This window comes from Aspergillus alliaceus, assembly GCF_009176365.1.
Source record: "Aspergillus alliaceus strain CBS 536.65 unplaced genomic scaffold BDW43scaffold_53, whole genome shotgun sequence".
Lineage (NCBI taxonomy): Eukaryota > Fungi > Ascomycota > Eurotiomycetes > Eurotiales > Aspergillaceae > Aspergillus > Aspergillus alliaceus.
The window spans coordinates 268,414-286,877 of record NW_022474736.1 but is presented as its reverse complement, the minus strand read 5'-3'; the positions used below and the strand labels follow the sequence as shown (position 1 = coordinate 286,877).

Genomic DNA, 18,464 nt, shown 5'->3' with positions numbered 1-18,464 from the left:
CGCCGGCCGGTTAGTAGTTGGGTGGGTGACCACCAGCGAATCCCGGCTGTTGTATGTTTTTGCAAACTTTTTATTGCTCCTTTTAAGAATATATATACTTATTTTTTAAAGTATCCCGCAGATACTGTGGAAGTTGGCTTAAATTCTCAGCACTGCAGCAATAACAAAAACGATTACCAGGCGGTATACTGTACTACTGATACTGATAGCATAAAACTTTACTCGCAGTGTGACTGGGCTGGTAAAGCTCCAAGATATGATGATGGTGAATGTGAAAGTGATTAGTCTCTGCTTGTGTCGTTGACTACCGGGAGCGGTGGCAATCTATGTAAGGTGAGAAGGAACACCTTCCATTTTACTCTAACTAGCCAGAAAGCCAATTATCAGGAGCGTAAATACGTAAATACTGCTGTAGTGACAACTCCAACAGCAAGTGAACAGATTATCAGTGGTATGTCAATGTTGGCATGGCAGCCGCTGAAGGCTTGGTAGATAGATTCTGCTACAGCGGCTACCCGAATGATCGAGTTCGCGTGGCCCTGGATCAACATGGAGGTGGATGTGAAGGTAATGGTGGCTAAGCAAAATGCTGTTTGGCCAAGTATATCACAAAAAGCAAGAGAGCCTACACGGATACAGAAAGCCGATTAAGGTCCAGTGTGAAGGCCTTTATGGACGATCCAAGCTGTGGCGTTGATAAATTTAACCTGAGGCAGGATTTAGCCAGCATTAATCTTATCTTTGGAAATATATCTTCTAATATATTTGTCTACTTGTCATCCCTTCAACGCCGCGCGAGTAGCAAGGCGTAAGGTGGAGAAGCTTCTCTATGATCTTGTCATCACTGTGTCTGCAACGGCAGTTTCCCAAGAGATATGGGAAACCCTGGTAGTATCCTAGTACCCTAATCTTACCGTGCAGAAGATCGCGCATATCTGAATGCTGCCCGAGACTGGGTTTGACTGGGGTTGACAAAGATTATTGAGCTCATTATTTACAGCATGGCTATTTATAAGAACAAAATAGGAGGTCAAGAAGTGATCAGCTGCACCTATATAACGTCTAACTGCTGTAACCCAAGTAAACCCAGCCTCTATGGTGGTGAAGATCTGGATCTTCTTATAAGAGACCTGGAGAGAAGAGCTACACGGCAACAATTTTCCGTCGTATTGGCCAGTGGATTAGTTGAGTGGTGAACTCTGAGTGTATGTCAATAAATCCCTCGCTTAGTGTGGTCAAATGCTAAAAATGGAATACAGTATAGAAGCAGGGGTGACTGGCCTTTGAGTAATCCTATCTGGAACCAGGCATATGGATATACAAACAATGCAGACTGTCTGGATATTGATATTGGAACGATACAGGTCACTACATCCGCAGGAAGAAATGATTATGATGGTACTCCCCTCCTTTTTCTGTGGCTTCTCTCTTCTCCTTCCACGACTTCTTGATGAAAGCCACACGGTCACGGCCCCGCTAACTTATATAGTGGAACATGTCGTGGAACTCAATACAATTCACGGGTTTATACTTGACGCCTTCTCTGGTACAATGCCAACTGGGGTGGATCCAAGGAATACCCACTTGCCTAATACATTCATCTAAGCGCTGAATACTCCAATGATCCTCAACGCACGCCCAATGGCAGGTGGGGCTGTATCCGCTGTTCCATTTACCAGGCTCATGAATGCCCTTGGAAGCAGAAGAAATGGCGCGGAATTTGCTGTCCTTATTTCGGGCCATAACAGTTGCAAGTCTCGAGTACGAATCGTCTTTCTTTCCCATTCTCGTTCTTCTTAGTGTATTTGTGCTAATGTATCTCTCCAGATCTGGAGGGCTGTCAGCCCCTTTGAGAATGGCGAAATGTTAGGTGCAGTCCAGGCAGATGATCCTCTGGATGTATTGAGAAACATCAGGGCGGCTATCGCTGTCATTCATTATCTCAACGACTCCAGAATCCATCCTGGTTTAGTGACAGCCGCAAATAAAGTCCGCCAAGAGCTCGGCCTGGCAGATGAAGCGTGGGAAATGCAGGGTAATGCCCCAGTCGAAGCTCGGGATTGGTGGGATCAATGGATTCGAGAGAGACTGAGGTTTATAGGATCTCAAACTAGAGCTTGGGTTGTACAGTGGGTGAGAGAAATGCGAAATAGATGGGCAGTCAGGGAAGGGCAACAGGCTGTGGAGGTGCTCGACGCTTTGAGCAGGTATACAAGTCTTGCCTCTGACATGGAGGTCAGCCTGGAGGGTCTGGAGTAAGTGTAGTACTTCATCGGCGGCTACGGATGTAACCAGTTCTATATAGAGATATAGAGAGGTCTAGTTTTAAATTATAGAGAAAGATACAAGCTGCGGACAGTCTTGACTGTAGATATTCAGCCGATAGACTCTAGAGAGCACATCTAGTCAATATAGCCAAGAAGGCTTTAAAAGGAAGGAGAAAGAATAGTACAACCGTCAACCAAAATTACCACTAAAGCTCCCGTTATCTGCCACACCATTTACCACTTATCTAGGCCACGATAACACCATACCGCCATGATATTGCATGATTTGACTATCATTTCTAGGCTTCTAAATATTGCTCGTTCCATCAGTAGATCATAAACCAGACCTCTCTATTTCATGACTGCATGCCTTAGAATTCAGTGGTAGATTGCTAGGTATTAGGGAATCCCGCATTTCCGATAGAAACTCTAGAACTTTACAAGCGGTAACAAAGCCAAGACACTAGCTGTTGTTTTCAATATTAGCGCTAATTAATAAATTATAAGTTCAACTGCAGGTCTAAGTGATAAATAAATCTAGGACACCTCTTCAACCCCTCTACTGTACCCCCCCCCAAAAATGGCCTTTGCGTACCCTTGGCTACCAAGCCATCTAAGAGGCCTCTACGACTTTCTCAGATTCCAAGAATCAACCTGGGGCTTCACAATCTACCGTACCACATATACTCAACAGTCCGATGCTGCATTTCCGCAAATAATCGACCTAATCACTTCATATATCAAATATAAATTTTACCGTGAATTTTCTGACCTACAAGAGAGAAACCCGGACAAAGTGGACAAAACTGTCTTTGACGAATTATGGGCCTGCTATCGTCCACGTATTATTGATGATACTCAATTTAATGATGCTTCAATAGACTTTCTTCGATCTCATTTCGAGTCCTGGGTTGAGAAGCGGAATATGCGGGATCGATTTCCAAGCTACAGAATGTTTATTGTGATTGATGAAGAGTCTTTCCAGACATTGCTAGATGCGCCAAATGCGGAGGAATCTGTGGCCTGGCAGAGGACTAATCACTTTGTGAAGGTTGTTGAGGCTTGGCCAGATAATGATCCGCCATTTGAGGGGTGGATGAAATGTTCTTTGAGCGGTTTGTGGGATTTGTGGCCGGTGATGCAGGATGGAGATTACATGCGGATGAGTTATATGATGATGAGAGGGGTTCGTGATGTGTATTAAGTTGTGGAGGATATTTTTATTTTTTATTTTTTTATTTTGTACATGTGAGGATCTATGAAAACATTCGTGCTGATAATGAGATCCATAACTTCCAAAAGCTGTAGAGCCATTGAGGCGTGCCACTGGGTAGATGTCTGGGATGAGTATAGAGCAGAAACCTACGTCTACTCATCTGGATGGAATCGAAGGTATAGTATACAGCTGAAGGCTCCAATTTTCCAAACCACCCTATAACCCAGTGAAGGAGAGTATCCGATCAAACTCATAACAGATTGCACTGTTCAATTTCTGTTCTAGCTGTGAAAGATAGCCACTTTTTTCTTAGGGTAAGTCTTGCTCTCCATTTCTTAGCCTGAACATCATCGTTCCTCTTTTCATAAAATTGAATATTACAATAGATATTTTCATCGCTGAAATTCAGCTCGTGAGAATACTCCTCTCTATAGACTGTTTTGTTAACTCCTGCAGGTCTAGGTCTATATATACCATTAGTTGATATCTTGGATTCTGTAGCTTGCTATACGTGACGTATAAAGAACAACCACCCACCATCACTCTGTAGGCTCTAAGATTTACTCCGCTACCCTAAGTCAGTGTTCACTATACAGAACTATAATCCGGACTCCTTCGGGTATACTAAAAAAGGTTGGTTCTTCTTCCTGTGTCAGGAACTATCGCCGTAATTAGGAATGAGAAATAGATTGATCCAAGTCCGCTACACTAGTCAGAACGGGAATATAGTGCCCAGAATTATGTAGGCGAATACAACCTTCGTTTTTAAAGACAGAGACTAGATGCTTTATATGTTTCTCGTCTATCTTTCTACGACTTGAGGTCCCTGAGTACTGAAGATGATTTAGAAAGACTTCGCCCGACCACGAAAGCACATTCTCTTGTCCCGAAGAACAGCATTATCCAATATGCCCCATATAATGACTGCGCTTATACAATACTTTAGGGGGATGAGAGAGATATATATGTCTTAAATCTTGACTAGTCACGCAACAAGTGTAGTTTACCGCGTTTTTAATTTGCGTATTGTGGTTATTCCCTCGGCACTTAATCAATTTCACTGCCTATGGCTCAAGTATATGCCTTCCAAATTAATCTTGTTCCTCTCTGCTATCCACACCAACAATGCGAGGTCTGGCTGGCTTATCGTGGTGCTAAGAAACGAATGCAGCTTTTGTTAGAGAGATCCATTCTAGGCCGAGCCACATAACATACGCTCAAGAGGTCTTCGATTGACGGACTCCTGGTTTCTTCCAAAAATTGAACTAGCAAGGTACTCCATTCGCTGGGATTCTTTAGTATTTCCTTATTCGGATTCTGTAGTGTGGCACTAGGCTGTACTAGGTGTAGTATCAACTTTCCAACAGAGCCAATATCACTCTGGTTTTCATCGTCTATATTCAGAATCATACTTATTCCGATATTACCTTGCACATTAGTATAGTTTAGTACCAGGAAGCAAACCCGACTTCACACCAATTTTAATGCCTCCAGAAATTGTCAGGTGCATAATTTTATAAAGCGATCTTTATAATGTAATTTTGAGTTCTGCATGCACGTACAGTAAACCAGACAAGACTTAAACTGCATTTAGTTTCGAGCTCCTAATGTATTGTATAGAGTGTACTGACCTCCTGACAGATAATTACGATACGCATCTCCTTTAGTTCGATGCAGGATCTGAACTGCTCCAATAAAACGTTCATCCGTTCATAAACCATATATACTATGTCTGCAGGTATAAAGGCATCCTTAAGATTCGCCGGATTTTTATGGCTTGCACGTATCAATCTTCGACTATCCTTGATATCTGGAGCTCTTTGGGATCTGACAACTACAATCTCAGGGGATATATATATCCTTCAAGGGACCAACGGCCAGAGATGTAGTTTATGACCGACCTAGACTGGCAGATTTATCGTAAAATCTTCATGGTGAGTCCTCTCTGCATAGGGAAGATAGCATTCGTTTGCTTCTAGTGTTTTCATTCTCCCACGGTCTCTTACTAGGCAGGTTAGTGGGCTTTCGTAATCGATCGGACGTTTCTGACGGCAGTTGAGGCTGTGATGTCATGACCAGATCCAAAATAGTGATCATCATCTCATGGGAATAGAGAATAATGTTTGTCCACGTCGGCTGGCATAGTGCTCTTGCTCCTTACTGCATAAAAGCATCCTTATCCCCGCTAATACCCTGTCTGAATTGGTTTGTAATCACTAAGTGGGGGCTTCCCATGGCCTCCTGCGGCAAGTAAATTAATATGATAGGCAGCGCGTTATCTTACAAAGTGGCAGAACGCTTTCATCGGAATGCGAAATCTGGCAACAGAAAAAGTGCTTTTAAGCCTCTGTCCAGTTTACTTTCCCTATTTTCTTATACAGATTTAAACTAGATGACGGCAAATGGGCTGCCCAAAACGGGCCGCAGTCGACGCTGTTTTTGGCCGTTAATCTGCCAACTCTTCCGCCACTCACTCAGGCATTGGTGTCCACGCACTGACCTGCAAGTTAGCCGTCGAAGCTAACATTGGGGCATTCGTAGCCAATTGACCACCAACACTCAGTACCCGAGGAACAAAATAAGTGTTTGGCTGAGATAGGATTGACCCCCCAGATCCCCATCTATTGGAAATGCATTTGTGACGGCTAAGTGAGAGGTGGGTGGATGGCGCGAATAACTTTGGTATTGCAAATCACCGGCCCCATGAGCCGGCGAGATCCCACTCATGCTCTATCAGTCTGATGCGCCAGAGCCTAGGCTCAGTGCATAACTCAAGGTCATGATTGGTATTTATTATTCGATTTATCATGGAATGGAAGCAGACATCGGCAGTTGAGGCCGAACAGAATTCAGGCGCAAAGGGAACGAGTTTTAGGAAATTAACTAAAAATGCTGTCTCATGATAACGTTGTATTTCTTAGTGATGGGAGTCAAGATACAAGCCTTTTTTGCCTGCAACTACTTAACATTTGATGAGTCCTCAGCTAACCCTCTTCACCCTCCTTAGCCAAGTCCCCAGATCAAAGGTACCGTCACTCAAGTCTCTGACATTGCCGACAAATTTAAAAACATAACCAAAGTCATCCACGGGCTCATTCCCGTCGGTATAGTTGATACGACACGGATCGGCCCGATAGTTGTCCGTTTCATAGCTGGCAAGCCTCTCCCCATGCTCTTCTGTTTCGACATGGTAGACAGCCCCATGAACAACCTTTTCTGGGGCATCTAGGAGAGCTGGATACTGGCCCCATAGCTTGCATTTGTAGCCTGTAATGGTGGCGGGTCGAAGTTGTGGCTCGATTTCCAAGCCAAGGACCTCGCGGAGCGTAGCGAGATCAGACAGGGTGCCGTAGAAGAAATAAGGGCCGGTGGGCGCAGCAAATGGATCTCTATGAGGTGGTGGCCTTTCCGGTTGAAAGAAATAGCCAGGAGGAGCAGACCTCAGCTTCCTGACGAATGGGGAGACTTTCGAGCTTGGATCTTCGGGCGGAGGAGGTGGAGGAGGGGAAGAGGCAGAGCCAGCGACTCCCTCGTCTCCTTGGTTGCCAGACATTTCTTCAGTTGACGGCCAACAGGGTGCCTACAGGGCGGAGGTGAGAACCAGCTGAAGGATGAAAATTCGATAGAAGCTTCGGTCTTCCAACTCGGTGTTTGTGTTTCTATCATTGCCCAGTGCGTGTATTATGTAACCGCCACCAAGCCACCAACCTGGTGCAGGCGTCAACATGCATAATAATGCATAAATGTGGTGCATTTCTTTAAGCGCTGGCCCTGTAATTACTATAATAGGCAGTATATCAACTATACATAGTACTATACTAGAAGACCCACCAAGGTAATTCCCTGGTTTTTGATATGAATCTATAGGAGACACGTGATCGCCTAGCGGCTTGGCCGGATCACCAACTCCTTCAGCCCCTGAAGGCTTTACCGATTAGTAGAGAAGAGAAGAAGCAGTCAAGATAGTTGATATAGTCGTCCATAGAATTGAGTATCTATCGGAATGGCATCCGGTCCTCAGTAGGCTACGTAAGTGTAGCTGATACAGCCTCATCCTGCCCATCTTTCCCCTGAGATCACAACAGTTTTAAATAAGAGATTCTTATATTATTTAATTTATAACAGTAAACCACTCGCGGTACAGAATAATAAGAATAGAGAGATTATTATTGGAAAAGATATTTAATTTATAAGAATATAGCTTATCTTAAGAGTGTGGGAGTAGATACAAACCAGGCTATAGTCTGGCAGAATTCTTAAATTCCTAGCAATGCTATTAGCCTATTATTACTCTCCATCTCCCCAGCCTCCTTGCTGAGGCTATTCTGCACCACATTGACCGTGGACGAAATTAAATATACACTCCCATTACAATGGCATGAAAGCCTGTGTTACAGACCCTTGCCTAGTGTGCCTTATCGGGGAAAGCGGACGCGCAAGGCAGAAAGTGATAGGACTACAGTGAAGGAAGAACGGATCATGGCTACCCGAAGATAAGATAAGAAGGATCTCCAGGTCACGTGATACATACTCCGTCACCTACCCCCAGAGGAGTATATGAAGGAGTATACGAGACTACGCACAGTGATTGGATATACTCCAAAACCTACCCCCAAAGGAGTCACTACGGGAGTAGCCAAACAGAGGATATATAAGGACACTCATTCATGTACCTAGTTTAGTTCTTCGTGATCAATCAATCAAGTTACTAAGGACCTACATTCAACATTGTTACTCAGGATACACCTTTGGTATCAAGTTAGTAATCGACTCATTCGCACTTCCTTAACTACTGAGTATACGTACTTAGTAGCTCAAACACTTTTAACATTTCTTTACAATCACGGCTCGCATGCAACATCCTGTCGAGTAGTATGGGATGAAATTGCTGCTTTATCAGCAGGCATTAGACGAAACAGGGACGGCATCTTTAGGTAGGAATGACGCTAAGCGTGGTAGTGTAAAGGTATGATTATATTGCATTTGCCGTGTTTTATTGTTCCCCAATCCAAGGAATACTCCTTCAGCATTATATCCTGAATCTCTTCCTGTTGCGGCCCAGATGCGTTCAGAATGTGAAATTTATTGATATATTATTCTGCAGCGGAGAAACGCATTGGAAAAGAAGATACTTGATTTCTTAATCTCAGATTCAGTATACTTCTCTACGTATGCCCTATATAATCACAAAGAGGTGTCTTTGTAAATTACACAGTTGACATCTCTAATCCCTACCGTGGCGAGGGGATCGTGGTGAAGTGGCGGAGGCCTTATCGAGGGATGCTAGTGATGATACTTACGATTTATGGCTTGCGGTTAATTCGCGACTATGAATCGCGGAGATCTTTCATCGATCCTCTGACGCACATCTTGTGATAAATAGAATGTAAGGCAATGTTATTCGTAGTATCAGAAATGAGAAACTCGAGAGAACAAAGAGTAGATGAAAGGTGGACATTGAGCTAAGCTGACATGTAGTGATAATGAGATTGTGATACAAGGGTTGTTCCCTTCAGATTCAAGACATTGGATATAAAACAGATATGCTTAGGAGATATCTAGTTAATAATATTTGATCGTGTTAAAGTTGATACTCGTCCGACCAATTGTTTGCCCCTGAGTAACAGCCTCAAATTTCAGAACACCCTCCTGTGCGCCGAAGATTACCTTGACATCGTAACTCAGGCTATATATTCGCCTGCCATCTTTCATTTTTGAATCGAATATTTCCAAGTCCACACCCGTAAAGTCTACAACTATGTCACCTACTTCATAAACATCTGATTCCTCGTCAGATCGATCGGCACATTTGGAAACCTCAGCAGACAAACCTTTGCAGTTCACCCGCTCAGGAGCGCTAGTTTGATCGCATGCGTAGAGAGTTATAGACTTCTTTCTACCCCATGATGCAGTATGGGGCCGAAGAAGAGTTATGCTGTCTGTATAATCCTCCTCGTACTTGTCACCCTATTTAATTCCATATCAGGAGAATGCCCGAGACTAGCGCCTAGCAGAGTCGATCCGGAAAGACTCACCTTGGCAACCATCCATTTCATAATGCCAGAGACCATTTTTGTGCCACTGTAAGGGTGTACATAAGAGTCGCCCTCATCGTCTATCCCGTCCCGGAATGGGATGCTGTAGGTGAAGCCGTAATGCCGACGGCACCTTTTGGTGGTGGACCGGAGGCCTTCCAACCCTCGCAGCGCAGCCCCTTGTACAATAGCAGCTTGTCTAGAAATACTTAGTGACTGGGACGTAGATTATTTCACCAGATCCAAAAATGGATAATACTTACGGCGCATCGGGAATTGTGACAGTAATCTTGTCTTGAACCTCAAAGGATGACCGGAAAGATTTGCGGAGGTATTCGGAGTCGCCAAATCCACCTACCAAAATGATTCTCTGAAGAAGGGTCAGGAGGAGCCCATAAGGCGGAAGAAAACAAGATGAATTAGGAAAATGAGGTCAAGTGAAATCCGAAAGCCGTACATTGATAATATCTTTGCCTGTCTCTTCACGGGCATCTTCAATTTGCTGTCGCACTAGACTAGTAATCTTATCTATGACAGGATCAAAGATGGTGTGCAGATCATCACTAAGTCAGCTATTAGTACTTTGCTATGAAAAGTGAGCGAATGGATAAGGTGTTTTCCTTGCCTTGAAATAATAACCATCCGTTCTTCATTATCAAAGTGTTTTGGATCTGGGTCAGAGACTGTCATATTGAGAGGCAGCTCAAATGTGGTCGACTCATCAGAGCTGCCAAAATCCCTCTTGATAGTCTCAAACTGTTTCATGAACTCGCTTCCAGGGCTCTTCCGCCTCATGGGCAAATTATTGAATGCATCGCCGAACCTGTCTGACATGAGCTTGTAGAAATTACGGTCCACTGCTGTGGAACCGCACTTGCCCCCTAGAGTTTCGTTAAGGATATGTCTAAAAGGATAAGAACGCCGATGTAAAAGACATACCAATCCCCGTGCACAGTTCCTCGAATTCTAAGGATGGAGAGACCCGATTCACAACGTAGGTGGTAATGTCCTGAGATATAAGCATTCAAACATTGCGCAGCCTCCAGAAAAATCTTACTACAGTACCACCACCGCAGTCGCAGACAAGCACCCCATCTCCGACCTAGAACCCGTGTTAGGCAGAGACTTGCAGACAGAAACATAACCTACCCTGACAGAACCTCCTATACTGTTTGTAGTATATTTCTTTAGCGCTGTGATTGCCGCTGCTTCTGGCTCGCTGATCAGGAAAACCTTATCGCTTGGCCGGAGAAGACTACCTCCAAACCCCGCCCGTCGAGCAGCAGTTCTTGTGGCATCCCGAGCTTTGTCTGACCAAATAGCCGGGACAGTGAACCAGAACTCTATTGGGGTGATATACAGCTCTTGGTCCGTGATTTGCTTGGCAATTGCTTTCAAGATATGCTTATAAATCTCGGACAGATAGTCAGAAACGACATCGACCGCAGTCTTCCCCTCTGGAACACGCAGTATACCGGCCTGAGAAGCATTTTCAAGGGACGAATCGTCATAATTGGACAATGGTGTGCCTTGATCCAGCAGCAACTTTGTCCACGAGTACGCTACCATCCCGGGCTCAACCTGGTAACCCCAGCGCTGTGTAGAGATACGTGGATTATCGGAGGCATATGCGATGCGAGACGGTGCTTTGAAGACGGCATCGGTATTTTTAGAGGGGCCAGGCCAGGTGTTGATGAGTATAATATCGCTCAAGCCGGACGCTTTGGAGCTCACATAACTGGCTCCTTTCATAGCCCTCCGTCAGTTATATTTCCAGTGGCGGCGAATGAGACAATAGGGAATACCTGTAAATGTAGTACCATAATCGACTCCCACAATGATCTTGCGGTTAGAAGATAGGGCAAGGGAACTAAAACTAGCAGAGAGGTTCGGATCAAACGTCATTATTCCGCTGTATGTCCTGGGGTGAAGGCAGTAATGAACTCTGGCTGTACTTTAACGATGACTCTTGTTAACTCCTGATCCGGTGAACCACGCACAGCCGCTCAAGAGGAACAAGAACTAGAACTCTCCGCCGCGACTCCTGGATATAATGACAAGGGGCTAATTTAGACCATAGAAGCTAACCTTAGCGTGGCTGCGGGTAGCTTAACATAGTAAGTCCTTGAGTCTGAACCGGATAGGGATGTTCGAAGCATAAGCGCCCGTGCTCACAGCTGCTGCGGGAGAGGAAATTCTTAGGGATGGGTTCAGGCTTAATTTCCAGAGTCCTCGAAACAGGGGCGCAAATTATCTTTCCGTTACTGACCAAGCCATCGTCGAATATCACCCTTGGGTAATCATGGCCGAAGGTAGGGGAACGTCCAAAGATACTCCGGCTCAGGTAAGAGTGTCTAACGAAATTCCTGACTACCTTTGTTTGCTTCATGCACTAGCTCACTCGCTGATTATATAGACAACCACCCATGGTCCACCATCTGGCAACAATAGACGCCGTACAAGGACCGAAAGAAACGATGAGAGCTCTTGCCATTCACCATCTACTTCTCAGAGAGCGATGCATGGAATTTTGGGAGGTGTCACACGGGTGTGCTCCCATTCAGCTCCCAATAACTGGGTTTCCAGAGCTATTAATAATAATTGGACAGATGTTGTCTGGGCGAAAGCCGGAGGAACCGATACACTCATCCTCAGACTCAATAGAGAACCCGGCTAAGGCACGAGATTCGCGACCACAAAAAGCCCATGAAGCTTCGGCAACAAGGGCCGGTGCAGAGGCCCACGGTGCTCACGTTAATAATAGAGCCCATAAAAGAGACACCGGATACCTCCACGAGATAAAACAGAGGGATGTGCAAATCGAGGAATGTAAGGCGAAATGCATACGATTACGCCAGGAATCCGAGGCTCAGTCCCAACGTCTAGCAGAGGAATCACGCCAACATGAAAAGGATCGTCAACAACAACAGGCCGCGTACGAAGACCATCTGCAACAATGTGAGACACAAATTCGAAAGCTCAACAAAATCCTTTCTCAGCTGTTGGAGGATAATGAGCAACTGCGGACTATAGTTATAGCGCGTCAAGAAAATGCTCTCCAGTCGATGGTGTCGAACAACGGACGGGCTCCTAAGGAGGACCGGGTTGTTAGGGATGAGTTTACCAAATTAGATGGGAAGATGCGCTCCTGGGCAAGAAATTACGGTGTCAAGTCTCTCTCTGATTTAGAGGGTGTCCCAGATAATGAGAAGGACAAGGTCATTAAGGAGTTGGGCGAATACTGTCGGGAACAGGATTGGGCATCGCTGATGTGCAAAGTATCGTTTTCCCCCGATAAAGTCCCGGGAGTCCTTCTACAAGCCTTGTTAGCCAAGGATGTGTTTGAGAGGATTTTTGTGGACCCATTCTTTGCCTTTGGTAAGATCGGTGATGATAACACTCTCCCCGAGTCGGTAGAATTGAACAGGATTTACGGGTGCATGAAACAGGGTAAGAAGATCATAGCACAGAAGCTCACCAATGCTAACCGAAACTCCAACGCAGTTCATGAGGCAGAAGCGCACACTTGGCGCTCACAGACATTACGAATTCTTTCCACTGCGACTGACCCGAACACCAAACCTATCTTACAGGAGAGGATTGAGGAGCTTAGCAGTGGGCTTGTGACAAACCTCCTCGGTAGTTCAGCCCGCACTCTTCTTCAATCCCGAAATACAGAGGATGCCAAGAAAATGAATCAAGAGCTACAATCGCTGTACGCCGGGGCTGCGCATCTCGCATTGTCGCTTTGGAGTCAGCCGACCTTTATGGTCTGTAGGAGCCAGCAACATCTGCCAGTCTTCACCATCACCAATCCAATGATGACTGCACACCGTTTGCATCATCTGGATGAAGACGATTGCAAATTGGATGGTAAACAGGTGCTCCTTGTTATTCGACCGGTTGTCCTGGCCTTTGGTACGGTAAATGCTGAGCACTATGACCTATCGAAGGTGTGGGCCCGAGCAACCGTGTTGGTAAATGAAAAATCTTGAGTAGTATTTTCTTATTAGATCAAAGGAGTTTAGCACGTCATTTTAAGTCAATAATGGGAGTTCAACCGTTCAGGGGTCTATCATAGGCAACGGAAGGAGGCGGTACAGATGCCCAATGGATTAACTGGAGAACCCCACTTGGAGCACCGCACTTGCGATTTTCTAGCGCCGAGGACAGAAGTAGGAAAGGATTAGCATTGATCAGGTCCATACGCCCCTTTAGCGTCGGGAAGCGCTCTTGATCGTTGAGTGGTTTTCGGTCCTCCGTGGTGGGCCCCCTGCAAGATGACTGCGCCGCATGGGTCGCCGAAAGCCAATTGCCTCTCTCTTGCCGTAGCACTTGCTATTGGACGGGGTACCTGCCGTGGAGGATAATTATCGAGCTTCTTCATTGAGGAGGGATATATTTCAGTGCTAGGAGGTCAGAGACCATGACTGGTAGTTTTGAGCACTTTGTCTTTACTGTTCTCTCCCGTGGGAACCGTCTCCCTCAAATTAATAGCTGTCAGATGTGTCCTGAGGAAACAAGTTCAGTTATCCGAACCTACGAAGTCTTGTTCTGCCCAAAGCAGTTCTTACGTTCCGGATGGAAGCTTCGATCTAGGAGCAGGTGGCTAGAGCTTGGATAGGTACTCGGCTACGGTCTATATATATATATACTCTGTGCGACTGTACAGCGGCCTCATCCGTTAGCCAGCCGTCACCCGGTGGGGTCAGGATCCTTGGGGACCAAGAGAAAAACAATTACTTGAGATTGATACGAGATTTGCTTTATTAGGAACTACAAGGAACCCTGTTCATCGTGCAGCATTCTCTGTGCATGTCCACATGATCATATGGCCCCATCTAACTAATTGATCTCCCCGAATCCCTAGATATATGAGATCTTGTGATTCCGATAGTAGAAGAGCAAGAGTCAATCTCTGTACATAGGATCCTAGTGTTTTCGAATACCTTCTTTGCCTACGTATCCTTATCTAGTTGACAGGCCATCTACCTTTCCCAGTAGATATCCCTTACATCCGTCTAATTCGTTGGAATCAATTAAGCAGTAAATATATTAACAGAGTTCGGTCCCTGTACGGCAAGGGATTGGCTGATCCACTCCGCCAAAATTTTTCGCTGTTTTTCCGCCATCAGGATTAACCTAGTATGATATTTTGTTTTTCTTTTTCATCCTGTCCTGCAAAGCAGACAAGAAGAACTTTGGTGAGCTGTCAAGCCATAGAGACCACCTGCTGTGTCGGAGGATTTCTCTCCCCCACGGGTCAACTAACTTATGATCCGGGATAACAGCTTTAATCATCCGTAGTTGAGGCCATAACGCAAGCTATGGATTCCCTAATCCTACGAAGTGTTTGAACGGCAGATTTTCGTTGTAGGAAAGATCTGCTTATCACGGTGCGCTCGTCACGCACTTATTCCTTGTTTTGCTTTGAAATTTGTGTATACAGGACGCCGTTTTCCACTGTATAGTCGTTTGCGAACCAACTTTACCACTAAAGTACCCATATCGGCTACCACCATACTAATCTAGATTAGCGATCCCGGTATCGGATAATAATCATATTAAGGCCTATAAATATTGCTCATTTTATCATTAGGTCAAGGAATTAGACCTCGCCATTTCTTCATTGCACTTCTTAGGTAATACAGAATCCCGTAGTTATTCGTGCCAAATTGCCCCTTTCTACTATTCCTCCCCTTTGCTTTCTGCTTCTACTAGCTCTAGGCCTCTAATCCTCAAAGAGCCGGCATTCTGAGCTATTTCTCCCTGTATAGGTGGTGGCACTCCTTCCTTGACTAAGGCCCTGTACAAGGCCCACCTCTGGTGGCGCCATTGTCCACATTCAACCTGTAGATGGCCTGTTGTTCCCTGTGGAACCTGGCAGCTCTGACCTCTAGGTGAGTCTTGAACCCCTATCTTACTGAGGTAGGTCGGTATTGCGGCGTGCCCAACCTTTAGCTGTAGTATCGGTGAGCGAGCTGTTTTAGTGCTGCTCCTGCTACCAGATCTAGTTTCTATCCTTTCTGGGATTGATAGCATTGTTGGGTCCTGTAGCATTGTTTCTCCAGAGCCTATACAAGCCATTATTGTATCTGCGGCTGGTTTGCCTCAGTATATGCTCTGTGTAGATAGGCTAGACTAAGGCTTCTGTCTATGTCCCTGGGGGCCTTTTCAGCAGCTATTTTAGCAGCTTGATTTGTCTTCTAATTTTCTAGTATACCTTGCTGGTCTGGGGCGCATTGGATAGTAATTTGATATCCTTGATTCTCGAGCCTTCGGGCTATATCTTAGACTTGATTTGCTCAGCCTTGCCCTGGGCCAGCTCTATTGTCTTGCTGCGGAGCTATAGTAGCCTAGGACCCTGGTAGGGTCTTTATATCCCAGCTGCTCAGCTATTTCAAGTGCTTTGCAAGCACCTGCTAGCTCTGCATCAAAAACCTCTTTCCCCTTCCCTGCTTGAGGGCTTCTTCTTCTATGGGCACGTATAGTACCTGGAAATGTCTTGGGAAAAATCTCTACTACCTCTTCAAATCCTCTATCTTTAAGAGGTTGCTATCTTAGCTGCTATAGACTGACCTAGGTTCCATGGACCTTGTGCCCTAGGGCCTTCCGCCCATAGCCGATCATTAATAGGCTGTTCCCCAGGTTGTGCGTAGCAGTCACCCTTGCGGATCGTACCCTCTTTGTGAAGGGGTTTCAAGGTAGAAGTAACTGATAAGCACGCTGAAAGTTTATTCGCAGTCTGTCTTTGCTGTAGTATCAACAAGAACAAGTACAAGAAGTCCAATATCCCTTCAGCAAATAATTGATATTAACATAAAAGTATCTTTGAGGCGCCTAAAAGAACACTAATGAAGAAAACTGATATTGCGGGTAAACATACTTTAATATCATGTCAAAAGTTGTACTAACCTAAGCATCCATAAATAAGGATTTCAGTGAAGCCAGCCCTAGCCTTAACTGAGTTCTCCATAACATGATCTACCTGATCTAGGATTCATCCTAAATTGCCTACCAAGACTCTAAACTAAAGATATATATGACAATGGAGATATTTTACTAACAGCATAATTATACCTAAATAACTCTCTATAATATATTACTTTAATTCTTTCTTATTTTAATTACAATATATCACTTAAAGGATAGTAAGAATCCTACTTACTTAATTATCCTTTTAGACAAAGTTTTATTAGACACTAATATATAAGATAGTTCACTAACTGGGCAAAATATAATACTTATACTAATATATCTCTATATCAGTATTCTTAAATCTCTTAATCTTGCCAACTACCCCATCTTATCTAATCTCTACTTACCAGTCTCTACTATCTGTGCCTAGTGTAGTTATACTTTGTCTAACTGAACTATACCGCGATTACTAAAGCTATTAAATCTAGACTAGTAAAGACTTTAGTTATCTTCTTTAAAGTAGGATTTAATTTCTTCTATTATTACTCTAGTTTAAGTACTATCACTAGTGCATGTCTATCTACTTTTCCTAATTTTAAAAGATAAAAGAAGATAACATAAGTTTAAAAAAATATAGTTTATTCTTGAATAAATACTTTCTATATATAATCCTGCTGGGAGTTCCAGAGTATTACCAGGCAGTGAATAGAATGGTAAAGAGAGATAAGCAGATCTAGATTAGACTAAGGATTATAGAAGTTAGCTGCTTTATAGACTGGTTGGCAGGCCTTAATAGTATCAAGCAGTCTCTACATAGCAGATAAGGCTTTATCTATATCAACTTTAGTATATGGATAGAGAACCCATGGCTTTATAACCCCAGGCCAGTGTGGAGGGTTAGGGCACATCAGGGTGACTTTGCCTTCATCAATCATGTCAAGATATGCATCAAGAATGACCTCCAGTGGCTTGAATCCCCAGCCATGAATACACATTGGAGACTCCTCAAATATATGGCCTATGAAGGCTGCTAGAGATTCTTCCTGGTCATACCTAGTATCATCATTGATTAGCTATATTGTATATTATGATAACAGGGTGTCTTCTCTCTTACACAATGACCCTCTCATCACCCATGAGATACCCTGTGGAGAATAGAGCCATACAAACCGACCGGGGTACAATTTCTCTACAAGAGTCTTGAAGAAGCTGTTAGGGGTATTGAGACCACAGATCCAGTAAAAGAGAGCAGGTCTGTCTAACAGATCCTTAGGTATATTTTTAGATTTGAAAAAGGCCAATTTTAAGAACTTAATAAGAGAAGGATCTAAAGTTTCTATAATCTTATACAAAGACAGAAAATACTTTTACCAGGTAATATATAGTAATAGATAATATTCTCTCCATAACAGGCAATAGATCTCATTATGTAACGCTGTGCACCGCTTATAATCCATACAGCCTAGTTTCTGCACTGGGTTGGACGGGATGATATGTGGTTCCACTGACATCTTTAATAATCTGACAGTAGGGTTAGATAGGCAATATATAAGTAATTATGTCCTACTTCTTGGTAAAGACCACACTATTCTGTGGAGTGTTATATTATAATTTATTTACTTTTACTACCCATTTAATGGAAACCCCCATGCGTCCCGTGTTTGTATCCGTGTTCCATGGATTAGGTGAAAATTGGGTACTATAGACTGTACCTATGTTCTAAAATCTCTTAATGCTTAATACCGACAAGAAGTATTTATAATCTGCATGTCAGCTACTGAGTATTCTTAACATGAAGCCCAATATACCACTGCTGTTGACTGGATATATTCACTGCTTCGGACAATCGCCATAATAACAGGAACCTCGACTACAATACTCCTCCTCCTCCGTACTTCCGCAACATCCAGATACCAAGCAATATATTACCAAATTGAGTGTGAGTGCATATCTTGTTCCCGGCAAAGCTGGGCCTGCATTCGCTGTTAACACTCGGACCACCATTATCATCATTACAATCTCCCGAGA

General features: G+C 44.1%; 6 protein-coding genes across 6 annotated transcripts; 3 read left to right on the top strand and 3 right to left on the bottom strand.

The window, feature by feature from the left end:
* Window positions 1-1,641: 1,641 nt before the first annotated feature.
* Window positions 1,642-2,259, top strand: BDW43DRAFT_315030 (uncharacterized protein; the record flags this gene model as incomplete). Its single annotated transcript, XM_032047973.1, has 2 exons — window positions 1,642-1,761; window positions 1,828-2,259. 2 exons carry the CDS (start codon window positions 1,642-1,644, stop codon window positions 2,257-2,259), a joined length of 552 nt encoding a protein of 183 aa, XP_031896289.1.
* A 563-nt stretch (window positions 2,260-2,822) lies between these two features.
* On the top strand, window positions 2,823-3,564 carry BDW43DRAFT_288406 (uncharacterized protein). The gene has a single exon (XM_032043277.1). The coding sequence runs from the start codon at window positions 2,848-2,850 to the stop codon at window positions 3,469-3,471; it is 624 nt and encodes a 207-aa protein (XP_031896288.1). The 5' UTR covers window positions 2,823-2,847; the 3' UTR covers window positions 3,472-3,564.
* A 2,776-nt stretch (window positions 3,565-6,340) lies between these two features.
* On the bottom strand, window positions 6,341-7,082 carry BDW43DRAFT_322221 (gamma-glutamylcyclotransferase family protein). Its single transcript, XM_032049523.1, has one exon. The coding sequence runs from the start codon at window positions 7,034-7,036 to the stop codon at window positions 6,464-6,466; it is 573 nt and encodes a 190-aa protein (XP_031896287.1). The 5' UTR covers window positions 7,037-7,082; the 3' UTR covers window positions 6,341-6,463.
* Window positions 7,083-9,045: 1,963 nt separating this feature from the next.
* Window positions 9,046-11,423, bottom strand: BDW43DRAFT_303182 (Hsp70 family protein; the record flags this gene model as incomplete). The annotated part of the gene is made up of 8 exons (XM_032045382.1): window positions 9,046-9,450; window positions 9,519-9,717; window positions 9,782-9,888; window positions 9,976-10,081; window positions 10,144-10,391; window positions 10,576-10,620; window positions 10,668-11,263; window positions 11,324-11,423. 8 exons carry the CDS (start codon window positions 11,421-11,423, stop codon window positions 9,046-9,048), a joined length of 1,806 nt encoding a protein of 601 aa, XP_031896286.1.
* A 238-nt stretch (window positions 11,424-11,661) lies between these two features.
* On the top strand, window positions 11,662-13,608 carry BDW43DRAFT_190493 (uncharacterized protein). Its single transcript, XM_032039006.1, has one exon. It carries the CDS (start codon window positions 11,945-11,947, stop codon window positions 13,511-13,513), a length of 1,569 nt encoding a protein of 522 aa, XP_031896285.1. The 5' UTR covers window positions 11,662-11,944; the 3' UTR covers window positions 13,514-13,608.
* A 3,637-nt stretch (window positions 13,609-17,245) lies between these two features.
* BDW43DRAFT_315025 (uncharacterized protein) lies at window positions 17,246-17,573 on the bottom strand (the record flags this gene model as incomplete). The annotated part of the gene is made up of 2 exons (XM_032047972.1): window positions 17,246-17,489; window positions 17,551-17,573. The coding sequence occupies 2 exons, from the start codon at window positions 17,571-17,573 to the stop codon at window positions 17,246-17,248; spliced, it is 267 nt and encodes an 88-aa protein (XP_031896284.1).
* Between the last annotated feature and the right edge of the window lie 891 nt (window positions 17,574-18,464).